Here is a 12,691-nt window from a genome sequence, read left to right as displayed (position 1 = left end):
AGCCCATAGTGGAGACCTTCCCGGGACTCCAGAGATGGAGCCACTCATGTCACTCTGTCCCAGGCTGCTGGCCCTGCTACCTGCTGAACTGCTTTGGAGAGTCACTGATGGTCTCAAGTGACCAGCAGGGACCTGTTCCTAAGACTAGTCTTCCCACTGGCGCCTCTCTGGGAGGAGGAACTGCAAAAGAGGAGCCTGCCTGGGACTCAGGGCATCAGTTTAAGCCAGAGTTCAAGCCACAAGTGAGCCCCATGGCTTTGCAAAGTAGCTAGGACTGGTATCACTTGTCCTGAATATGGAAGACAGATGATTCCTGGGTCCCCTGGGTCCCACCTGATGAGCAGGCGAGCTGCTCTTGAGAATTCAGGCCTGTTCCCTGGTAGTGGCAGAATCTGGACAGAGAAGAGATCAAAGGAGGCCTCTAATATGGATCTTAAAATAGCAGAGGCAGCCCATGGGACGTGGGGGCACACCACCTCAGTCCCACACTCGCTCTCACCATTGATTTGCTCCGGGAACCTTAACGTCCTCTTCTGTCTAATGGAGATGTGTTGACCCAGCCTGATTCCCGGATCAACATCCCATCTAGCAGACCATCTTGGTGCTTGGCTGATCTGTGAGTATCCTGATAGCAGGGCACATGTGTATGCACAGGAAGAGGAAAAGCAGCTACGGGAGGTGGTGAATCACTGTGGGCAACAATTCAGGCTGTGATGTCTAAGAAGGTGAGGTCCAAAGCCAGTCCTCCCTACTCTCTGGAAGTGTGATCGGAGGCAATTTGCTTAACCTAGCCTCAGTTTCCTGACCTGTATTGTTGTGGTCTAGGATATTTAATTCATCAGGTGATGGTGAGAATTGATGCAGTATCCATGGAAAGTCCTTATTAACAGCCTACGCATGCTAAGTGCTCAGTAAGGGTCAGTTCTGCAGTTCTGCAAGAGGACTCTGTTTAAGTTAGCTTGTACCTTTAGGGCCAGCACAGCAAATGGCTGCCTTAGGAATGATAGATGCCCCGTCCTTAGGCTGACCCGTCCAGGTGCAACAGCCTGGGAACGTGTTCATATAACCGGGCCCTGGTCCCCTAAATATTTATTGCTTCTTTTTTCAGAGTACATAAATATTATGCATTCCTATAAAAACTAGAGTACACACACACCAAAACATAGGGGAGAAAATAAAAACGGCATCTTCAGGCAGACCTCAGTTTGAATCCCAGCTCTGTCATTTAAGAACCACGTGACCCTGGGCAGCTCTCCTTTACCACTCTGATGGGCAGTTTTTCCATTTGCAAAATGGGTAATAGTGCAAATCTCAGGATAGTCACAGGGATGAAATGAAGCAGGGAGAACGGGGGCTGCAGCACCATGTTCGGCGTGAGTGGGATCCCTGCAGCAATTTAGCTACTCAGAGGATGCCCTGCTCACATTTTGCATTTTCTTTCAGGGTTCTGCTATGCACATGACATGTGTTTAGTACGAACACTAGTATATGTTCATTGAGTAGAGACCATATTGTCTGATATTTTCTATGCTGAAATCATATCCCCTTTGGAGATGCAAACACACAGGAAGGCATCTGCTTAGAACCTAGGCAACTGATTCAAATGCTTTCTGAACTCTTGCACTTTAGCAAAAACACTGCCGGATCCCTTACTCCGCAAGGCTTCTCAACTTTGTTTTTCCTCATTCCCTTCCTGTAAACCCTACACATATACCTGAACAATTTTCACATTTCCCTGCTAATCCCCATGTACTCTTAAAAAAGTTTAGGGGCTGGAGAGATGGCTGTGCCAGCCTGGTGACAGGAGTTTGGATCCCCCAAACCCACTTCTGTAATCCCATGGCTCCTGTGGCAATGGGAGGTGAAAACAGAAGAATCCCAATATTTGGGGGTCAGCTAGTCTCACATTCAAGTGGCAAACAAGAGAGACCCTGTCTCCAAACAAGGCGGAAGGTGAGGAGGGCTGACACTCTGGCTGTCCTCGGACTTGCACACACGGGCATGTCCATACATACACACCACATAAGCACAAAACAAAACCCAGCTTACTTTGAAATATCTGGAGCCATAGCAAGTTTATGAAGACCGTATGGAGGGGTCTGCTGTGCCTGTCATCCAGGCGCTGCATTGGCTGCAGCTTACGCAATGGTAGTCCCACACTGAAACCAGAGGTTTGACGTGGGCACAGCTGTGTGTATAATTCTGTTACGTATCACACGTGTAGATTTATACAGCCACTAACAGCAAGACACAGAACTGGTTATCCGGAGCTGGGAGGTGGCTCAGTGGTTAAAGGCACTTGCTTGCAAAGCCTGCTGGGCCTGGGGGTTTGATTCACTATTCCCCACATAAGTCAGATGCACAAAGTGACATATGTGTCTGGGATTTGTTTGCAGGGGCAAGAGGCCCTGGCATACCCTTACAAACATACCCCCCTTCTCTCTTAAATAAACAAATAAATACATTTTAAAAGGAATGATATATCCCTATAAAGTTGTCCCTTCATAATGACCTGTTTTCTATCTCTAACCCTTGGAACTACCACTCTGTTATCTAGCTCCATGCCTCTGTGATGAGACTGATTGATCTTTTGAGATGACGTTTTCTTTCTTCACCTGCAGGTCTGTCCAAGGTGTTTGATCAATGGTTTACTCTACTCTTCCTATTGCTGAGTCATAGTCTATTGCCTGGGTGTCCCACAGTGTGTTGAACCCTTTAACCTATGTAAGGACATTTAACATTGTTGCTACATTTATTTATTTATTTATTTTGGTTTTCCAAAGTTGGGTCTCACTCTAGCCCAGGCTGACCTGGAATTCACTATGGAGTTTCAGGGTGGCCTCAAACTCATAGCAATCCTCCTACCTCTGCCTCCGGAGTGCTGGATTTAAAGGCGTGCACCACCACACCCGGCTTGTTGCTACTTTTTGGCTCGCAAATGTAACAATACTATGAACAATGGTGTAGATAGTTTTGTGTTGTTTTTACTTTTCTGAGATAAATGCCTAGGGATATGCAGATAGCCCTCTACTTAAAAAACTTTTTTTGTTTATTTTTATTTATTTATTTGAGAGCGACAGACAGAGAGAGAAAGAGGCAGAGACAGAGAGAGAGAATGGGCGTGCCAGGGCCTCCAGCCACTGCAAACAAACTCCAGATACCTGTGCCCCCTTGTGCATCTGGCTAACGTGGGTCCTGGGGAATAGAGCCTCGAACCAGGGTCCTTAGGCTTTACAGGCAAGTGCTTAACTGCTAAGCCATCTCTCCAGCCCAGCCCTCAACTTTTGATGATAGAACTTAGGATTTTTTTTTTCACTTTACTAGGAGGTGAAAGCAATAGACATTCAATAGAAATTGTACTTAACATCTTTTCCTGGGCAAGTAATATGCAGCAGGATCCTCTCTTTTAACAACAGTCAGACGCAGGAGCAGGACTCCCAGTCAGCCCTGCGTTCACGAAGGAAAAAGTGGCTGCCCAGGGTCCCATGCTGCTGAGTTAGGGTGCTTGCTTGATATTCTGTGTCATTCAGTGCATTCCAACTCAGGATCTTTCACCTTATATTGGGATAGAACCCCAGCGGAAGTCAAGGAGCATCCCTAACAGTGGGGTCACATACTAGTAGCCTAGTTTGTTTCTAATTTGAAGTATCTATCAAACCATTTCAGAATAAGTAAGCACCAGTGCATGAAAGCCAGTTTCTCCCATCTCTGAAATCTGCTCAGGTCCTTGTAGCATTTGGTATTGATCCTATTTTTAGTCTAACTGTTCCAGTAGATATGTAGTGGCAGCTTAGGAGTACTGCTACAGGTTTGCTATTTATCTATTTCTGGTACACAGTTCTATTTATTTATCTCATATAATGTATGTGTAGTTTTTATGCCATCTTCTTTCAAGTTTTTATTCCTTGAGGTGACTGCACCTGCCTGTTGAAAACTCAGGGCTCCAAGCATTCCATCTGAGGGAAGATATCAGACTCTGGGACAATACCTTAAAGACTGAACGGGCTCTGAAGAGGCCAAGGGAACAGCTGCTCTGGACACGTTGGTGGAGATCAGTGTGTGAAGGAGGGTGTGGCTTTGGACAATTGGGAGCTTACATACTCAGACCCCAAGGCGAGCTAAGTCCATAGAGGCCCGAGGATGGAGACTCCTGCAGGCGAGGGTCACGAAATACCAGCTAGACTTTCCCACTCCCTGTGCCCTGAGCGCACGCTCACTGCTCACAGTGAGGCCCCGCTCCTGGGGCTGGGGAGGACACGCCATGAAACCCAGCTGCAGGGTCCGCTAGTGCTCCCCATGGCCCCTACTCACCCAGGCCAAAGTGTGCCACGGGCTCCATTTCACACAGGTAGCCTGAGCCCCCGTCAATGATCCGCAGGTGCGCCCCACTCTTCTTGGTGTACAGCACAACTTTGGCACCCCTGGCAAAGGCCCCAAATCGCGTGCGTGGCACCACGCGCAACCAGTTGTTGCTGAAGCCCTGCAGGGAGCGAGGAAGGTGCCAGGCGTCAGTCAACCTGGTGGGAAGAGTGGCACAGGAGGAGGAGGGAACAGGCGGAGGAGGGATAGGAGGAGGCTGCACAGGGAAATGGCGCTGCAGGGAGGGCAGGGCCAAGAGATCCAGGAAACAGAGTTCAGGGCCGAGGAATGCCAGAGGCAGAGGGGTGGGGTGGGGGAAGGGAACCATCTTTTGTACTGCCGGGAATTTCTTTGCTTCCAGGCTTTCCATTTCCTGTCATGGTGGTCAGCCAGCATCTCAGGTTCTGTGTCCTCGCCCACCCTGGGTCTCGGGGGTGTACCAGGCTGGGCTCTTTAGGTCCTGAGGTCGTTGCGCACCTGATTTCCCCGGAAGACGGACAGTGGCTGAGCCATGGACTCCCCGTGTGACAAGATGAGGTCTAGCATCCCGTCTCCATCGAAGTCGGTTACCACGCCCCCTACAAACAACGTAGATTTCACCTCTGGCCATAGGCCACCAGACCCTGGGGAAGAGAGGTTCGCGGCCCATCAAGGAGACCACAGCTCTGAGCATAAAAGGCAGACAGAGAACATAACACTGCGGCAGGAACGTGGGCTATAGTTTCCTCTCCTGCCCAACAGTCTGCTCAGGACAGGAATTCGCAGACAAGCGTTCCTTTCCTTCCCCTGGACTGGCATGGAGGATGGGTGCAAGTTACCACCCACTGAGCTTTCTGTTAGGGGTTGAGTAATAGTCTGCTATATTTGCATAGCTTCTGGTCTTGTGTGTGTGTGTGTGTCAACTTATCAATTGTCTGCATAGGTAGGGTCTCCTTTTTGCCCTTTTTACAACCCAGGGATGTGAGCAGGGCAGACATCTCTATTTTATGGAAAAAAAAGACCCTGGAAGCAGGGCAACCACAGGCCAGGGTTGTGGCTCTGTCTAGCAGCATGCTGATTGCTCAAAGAGAAGAGTCAGCTGCAGAACGGGCCGTTCCTCACCCTCCCATCCCCATCCAGGAAAGCTGCTACCCACCGAGCCATGGATCCCTGTTCCTCCCCCAGACAACCCTGCGAATGGGTGAAGGGACTTCTTCCTGCTCTGCCTGTAAGCCCCCAGGTTCTCCTCCCCACTTACTCTGCCCTTGAGACCCAACCTTTATAGTGGCTGCATTGGGAATAGCAGGCCTGCCTTCTTGTACTCCAGCCAGGATCTGGACTGTGGGGACGGTCGGAGCAGGAGCAGTCACAGCCCCCAGGCGACTCACCTGTGCCCCGGCCCTCAGGCTCCAAGGCATCACCAGGATTGAGCTCCTCGATGAGGGGGTCTCCGTGCTCCCTGCGGATGACACTGCAGGAGAGACAGGCTTGTTTTGACAAGGCCCCGTGGGCTCTCTGGCCCTAGAGGCCTAGTTACTCTGTTTTGTTTTTCAAGGTAGGGTTCTTGCTCTAGCCCAGGCTGACCTGGAATTCACTATGTATCAGGTTGGCCTCAAACTCACAGCGATCCTCTTACCTCTGCCCCCTGCGTGCTGGGATTCAAGGAGTGCCCAGCCTTGTGTCTTTTTATTTATTTATTTTTCTTCCTTTCTAGCTACTCTTATCCCATGGGCAGCACTGGACATCTACAGAAGCTCTCTTGCTTACAGACTCTGCCTTCATCATGATGGTTCTCATCTTGGATTTTAATTTATGTTGGTAAATATTGATTTTTCCTTCTCTAATGGATGAATTATAGACAGCCTGGGGAAGGGCAGTTGATGGATAGAGAAGGGCAGGGGCACAGCTACCTTCAACCGACCTCTACACTCTGACGGGTCTGGGTACCCCAGCTCTGGATGTTGCCCAGGGTTTAAGCTCATGCAAGTGCTTGTTCCTTAGGCCCTGCCACACTGGCTGAATGTCACCTCTGCCTTTAGCGCTTTCTGCCAGTGTTAGTGCTCCGCTCCGTATATGTCATCTCTGTGGCTGGTCTGAGCTCCCTGCAGGCCGGGCCCTTGTATTATTTATGTTTGCTTCTCCTGCAGCATCTAACACAGTGCCTGGGCTCCCAGCAAGCTCCAGGAAGACATGGGATGGAAAGTGGATTCCAGAGGCAAACAGGAAGAAGGTGTCCCTTTGGATTCTTTCTGTCTATTTTGGACTCTGAATCTGAGCCACATGCGCTTGTTTCTGAGAACTTTGTTCTTGACATCCTGCCATTTCTCTGTGAAGCACGGTTCTCACGATGGCCTAAACTTTCCTTTCCAGCCTCTCTCACTTGTGGAATTCTCCAGTCTTGGGTGCTCTGCTTTCACTGGAGGAGTGTGTGAGCGCAGGGGGAGGATCCAGGGCGGAAGCAATCTGTGTCCTTCTCCCTACCCCAGTGTTTACTTAAAGCACAGAGAATCAGGGCTCCAGTTCCCTGAGCTGAGGTCTATGGTGGTTGCATGCAGAGAGGCTCAGAGATGCAGGTGACTGGAGGAATAAACAACCCCCCCAGGAGGTGTCTGTTGTCCACATGCACCCCAGTGTACTTGGAAAAGGCATTGTGTGTAAGTGCGCATGGATACGTGCACACCTGCTGGAGGTGTGATGCGTCACACCCTGTGGATACCCGCAGTCCCTTTGACCAGTTGTGTCCTGCAGGCTCTGCTGCAGCTGGGAAGAAACTCCACTTGCTTCAGGTGACAGCGTAGTTAAAGATTCCTAAGGATAAACCGCGGCAGTTCCAATGTATTCTTGCATTCAGTGAACAAATTATTCGGTAGCACTTCTGTGTGATGACCCTGATAGGGCCGGGGGCAGAATTTCCGAGAGGATGGAGCGTGGAGTTCACGTCAACAGGAGCCACCGCCCACAGAGCTGAAGGCTAGGAGGGGAGTCCAGATCTGGCCGAGCAAGCTCATCCAGGCTAGGGCAACCAAGGAAGGCTTCCCGGAGAAAGGTCAGCTAAGATGAAACCCAAATGGTGGTGAGTCTATACTGCTCTCATGAAGGATGAGGAACAGACCCTGGAGGCCTATTTACTCTGTTTTCTCTCATGAGCATCCCTGGGTGCCCTGCGCACTGGAAGCCCGGTTCTGGCTCCTGGACCCATGACCCATCTGCCTCTCTCTACCTGGTCCCAAATCCCATTAACCCAGGGTAGGCATAGCCCAGGGCAGGGCCCCAAAGTGAAAGGAGCCTGTGGTGTCTGGTGGTCAGGTGTAAATGGGGCAGTGGAGAGTGAAGAGGCTGGGGACCTTATCACAAAGCACCCCTATACATGAGCACAGATCTCAGGAGGCTAAGGTGGGACCCTGCCTCAAAAAACCAACAAACATGTGTTAAGGGATTGAGGGGTATGGTGGTCAGCCTTGCATTTTAATTGCTTGCTCTGTTGGACCAGGGACAAGGAGAGGGTTTGAGGTGGGTACAGCAAGCCCTGTGAACATGAGACCAGGGAGCAGTGCAGGGAGACTTGAAAATAGATTAGGGAACTGGGCATGGTGGCACATGCCTAGAAGGATTGCCATGAGTTCGAGGTCAGCCTGAGATTACATAGTGAATTCCAGGTTAGCCTGGGCCACAGCGAGACCCTACCTCAAAAAACCAAAACCAAACCAAAACAAAAAAGATCAAGGGTGTGTTTAGGTACTTAGGTGGGGGACCGTACACAGCCTTGTTGGCCTGGGAGAGACCCTGGTTACGCCGTCACCAGCAGACCCGTCCCTCTGGGCTTGGGATCTGGTTTTGGCTGATTACTGCCTGGGGCTCACACCCACAATCTTAGCACTCAGAAGGCAGAGGGAGAGGGTCACTGTGAGACAGAGGCCATCTTGGGGTTACTGAGTGAGTTCCAGGCCAGCCTAGACTACAGTGAGACCCTGCATGAGGTTTTGGGTCCCCAGTGCCTGCGGGAGTGCACTGGGCTCACGGAGCCCGGCGTTCTGTTCAGTTCTAGGTGACAAGTCTGCGCAGTGGGGGAGAGGTGGAGGTTAAACTTCCGAGCTCCCAGCTGAGTGGCAGTGCCAGCTGCAGCTCCTGAGCTGTGTGCTCAAGGCCAGGCCATCTGCCACGGGGACTTGAGGCCCAGTCACGGACTTAGGAGGTGGCTGTTGTTACCCCTGCGTGAAGGCTAACACTATCCCATGGGGAAGCCATGTGAAGACTGTCCACTGACAGCCCAGGGCCAGCCTAGCTCAGGCAGCAAGGGAGGCTGGGAGGTTGAAGCAGGCCAGAAAGGTGGGCAGGTGGGCAGGTACCTGGGTTCTTGGGCCATGGAACTAGAGCACTTGACAATGTGGGGCTTAGAGGCCCTGGCGAGTGACACTTTATTAGCCAGAGAAGGAAAGCAGTGTCTCCGTTAACGAGCAATTGATCTTCTGCAATTAATCTAGAAGTTGTGAATAAGCTTTTTGCAAGGCACCTAATTAGTAAATCTGGTGCCTTTGGGGGGTGATTACATCCAGTCAGGATTGATGCTTGGTTAATAATTATATTTTAAAACATGCTTAGTCACAGCTCAAGCCTTTTATTAATAGTTGAGCCCACTTGAGAAAGGGGGTAGGGACCTGGAGGGCTGAGCAGGTGATCTGACCCATTTCCTGGCTCCCAGACCCATGGTCCACCTGCCTGTCGCCACCTGGTCCTGAGTTCCATGAGCCCAGGACAGGCACATCTCCTGTCATGTGTCTGAGGTTTGTCCCTAGTAACATGTCTCATATGTCAATGTCGTATGAATGGCCTGGTGCCTCGTGAGGAGTATTGAATCCTGGGGTTTATCCATGGGAATTTGGGGTGGGCATGGAGCTTTGCGCTCTACCCAGACACCTTGGGAAATTCTGATATCAACAGTCTCTAGCCCCAGGAGAGGTATCACCTCAGAAATTCTACTCTTTCTCCCTGGACACTATGCTTAGGTACTTGAGCCTTCTGAGACTCCCTTCTCTACTGTTAACTATAAAGGATGTTCTGCAGAGCTCCAATCCCCAGAGAAACATCTTTGAATGATGTGTCCTGTGGTCAAATCTATTGGGAAGTTGTAATACTTGTGGCCCTGTTTTAGGCTCTCAGAAGTCCATAGTAAAACAAATCTATCTTTCTTTCTCATTTACTTATTTGAAAGAGAGGGAGGGAGAGACAGAAAGAGGCAGATGTATAAAGAGGCAAACGAACTCCAGATGCATGTGTCACCTTGTACATCTGGCTTGTATGGGTACTGGGGAATCAAACCTGGGTCCTTAGGCTTCACAGGCAAGCACCTTAACCACTAAGCAATTTCTCCAGCCCCTCTTCCTCTTTTTAAAAATATAATTTTATTAATTTATTTGATTAAGAGACAGCAAGAGGCCAACTAAAAGACAGTGAGTATATGCACACCAGGGCCTCCTGTCACCGCAAACAAGCTCTAGATGCCTGCCTCACCTTGCACATTTGGCATTGGGGAATTGAATCCCAGCCACCAGGCTTTGCAAGCAAGCATCTTCAACCACTGAGCCATCTCTCCAGCTCCAAAGCTATCTTTCTTAACCCAGGTTTACTCAAACAGTCTTGACCCTGTAAGCCCGTCTGTGACCACAGGGGTTCTACCTTGTGGGGCATATCTGGGCTCCTCCCCTTCTGCACATTTCCCAGCTGCAGGAGGGAGCAAGTATCTTGCTCAGGTCTCTCCTCCCCTCCTCTGTGTCCTCACTTAAAAAACCACCATCCCTCTCATATAGGCTCCCTAATCCTTGAAATTCTTCCCTCCAGTTCCTAAGCCTCCCCTGGCCCAAGCATCAGTACCATACCGGAAGAGGCGGTTGGCTGCGGAGCTGCGGTAGGCGATGTTGTTGAAGAAGACCTCTAGCTCCTGGTCATTGTCGAAGTCAGCAGCAATGACGGTGCGGACAGGGGATGGCATTGCGAACCTGGGTGAGGCAATATCCTGGAGGAGAGAGGGCCTAGGGTCAGACGACCGGGGGGAGGGCACGAGTGAGTGCCCACACTGTGCGTGTGCTGTGAATGATTGCAGGGGAGGGTCCCAGGCCCTGGGGTGGGATCACACGACCCTGCGGCTGCTTACAGGGGAACAAAGAGGGAAGAGTAACTGCTGCAGCCCACGTCTGGTCTGGATCCCACCCAACCCTCCTCCAGAGCCCTGAGCAGCGCAGCATCAATGTTCCCACTTCACAAGCGGGGTGAGCGAGTCCCGGAGATGGAGGGGCCGTGGTTACAGCTAGTGAGGGGGCCTCCGATTCCAGAAGCTGCGCTCTTCTTCCTCCTCCGTGCTCAGTCTGAAGCTGGGAAGGAACCAGTGTCTGCGTGTTTGTGAATCCGGGTTTCACTGCTATTCTCAAGAAAGTCACTCAGCCTCTTGGGTAGATCTCACTTTCCTCATTAGCAACATGGGGATATGTTTGCTTGAGTTATGGAACCCACGAGTGTCACAGTGGGCACAAGGATCACTGGCAACCCTGTGTTGCCTTTCCCTTACCTCCAGCCCCATGAGAGACCAAAGAGGTATTGTCTAGCTGTGTCTCTCAGTGCTTCTACTGCCTCACATTGTTTCTTGGGAGCCATAAAGACTTACTTTTGCATGTGTACATGTGTGCATGTGTATGTACTTTATGCATGTGGGCACATGTGCACATGTGTGTATATGGAGGCCAGAGGGCCCTTTTGCTATCTTCCTTAATCACTCTCTGCCATCTTTATTTTTGAAACAGAATTTCTTTTCTTTCTTTTTTTTTTTTTTTTTCATTTTTTGAGGTAGGGTCTCACTCTAGCCCAGGCTGACATGGAATTCACTATGGAGTCTCAGGGTGGCCTCGAACTCATGGCAATCCTCCTACCTCTGCCTCCCGAGTGCTGGGACTAAAGGCATGCACCACCACGCCCGGCCAGAATTTCTTATTGAATTTACCAACTCAGCTCCACTAGCTAGCTAGTAAGTCCTAGGGATCCTCCTGTCCTCACTTCCCTAGGGCTGGGGTTCCAGGAGTGGGCTACGGGTGAGATCTGCCATTATTCAGCTTTCCTAACTCAGGATCTCAGCAGAGAGAATGTGGCCCTCCCTTTGACAATGTTTGAGGACATTGTCACAACTAGGTAAAGGGGTATGCTGGCACGAGTAGGCAGAGGCCAGAGCGGCTGCTGCACGCTTCTCACCATGCACAGGACAGTCCCCACCACAGGCAATCATCTGGCCCCAAGTTTCTGTGAGCTGATGCTGGAAAACTTGGCAGCCTTCTGAGGTCCCTGAGCAGAGCTCACAGGAGTAATAATAATAATATTAATAACAACAAATGTCCCATTTATCACATGCTGCCCACATGCCAGGACCCTTGATGAGAGCTTTACATAGATTATCTCAGCAGCCCAGGCATGCGGGAGGCACCCCCAAGGGGGCTGGGCATATAGGATCAATGGAGCAATAATGCATTCGATCCTCAGTTCTCCTTCTTCCCCTGATCTGAAGACCCTGCTCAGCCCACCCTGACCAGCTGGCCAGGCTCTGGATCAACCTTATTATGGGGCTGAAGAGGACCACTTCCCTCCCCGGCCCCAGCCTCTGGGAACTGGCTTCTCTGTAGCTGATCCAGGCAGTTCTTTCCTATGGCTCCAGAGCAGCCTGCTGCAGGAGGGAGGACAGGGGTCAGCTAAGGGGCCACAACCCGCAGGCATCACTTTACTCTTCCCATGTAGCCCGGGCATTTGGATAGGCACTTAGCATCTTCAAGGGACAACCCCACCCATGATGGCTTTTTTTTTTTTTTTTACACGGATGCTTGGGATTTGAACTCAGGTCCTCATGTTTATATAGCAAACACTTTACTCACTGAGTTCACATCCTCCCAGGGCCAGGCTTTTGTCTTGTTTTGGGACATCTGCTTTGAAGGAGTTGTAGTTCAGCTACACCTGCCCAGGACTCACGGGGAGACTTCCCCAGGTATAGAACAGCCCAGCTGGGGCCCTCAAGTGCTGGCAGGTTTGGAAGGGTCTCACAAAAGCTGGTAGTAGGTTTGGCATTTGCCTCTGAAATAGGAGAACTGTGCAGGCTATCTTCTGTTTCTGAGCAGAATGTTGGACCCACGAAGCTGGGACCCTCAGAACCTCCCATTCTCTTGGCAGCTTTTGGCAAGACCTAATCACCTCCAGAACAAACCTGGCTCCGTGAGATATACTCGGCCAATCCCCGCCCCCCACGTCATCTTCCCGAGAAAGCGCCACGTCACGCTCATCAAGCTGGCACGCTTCCGTTTGTTCTCACCACCAAACAGAGCTATGG

At 50.8% G+C, this 12,691-nt stretch overlaps 1 protein-coding gene across 2 annotated transcripts in view; it reads right to left on the bottom strand.

The window, feature by feature from the left end:
• Crtac1 (cartilage acidic protein 1) overlaps window positions 1–12,691 on the bottom strand; it is a 169,555-nt gene that overhangs the window by 20,024 nt on the left and 136,840 nt on the right. For both annotated transcript variants that reach the window (XM_045134200.1, XM_004669893.2), the window contains exons 8-11: window positions 10,212–10,348; window positions 5,727–5,809; window positions 4,837–4,937; window positions 4,312–4,480 (exon numbers count right to left, since the gene is read on the bottom strand). In XM_045134200.1, the coding sequence (XP_044990135.1) occupies window positions 4,312–4,480; window positions 4,837–4,937; window positions 5,727–5,809; window positions 10,212–10,348 (490 nt within the window). The remainder of the gene's footprint in view (window positions 1–4,311; window positions 4,481–4,836; window positions 4,938–5,726; window positions 5,810–10,211; window positions 10,349–12,691) is intronic.

This window comes from Jaculus jaculus, chromosome 1 (assembly GCF_020740685.1).
Source record: "Jaculus jaculus isolate mJacJac1 chromosome 1, mJacJac1.mat.Y.cur, whole genome shotgun sequence".
Classification (NCBI taxonomy): domain Eukaryota; kingdom Metazoa; phylum Chordata; class Mammalia; order Rodentia; family Dipodidae; genus Jaculus; species Jaculus jaculus.
Note: the sequence above shows the minus strand (reverse complement) of the source record. Positions and strands in the feature narration are given on the sequence as shown.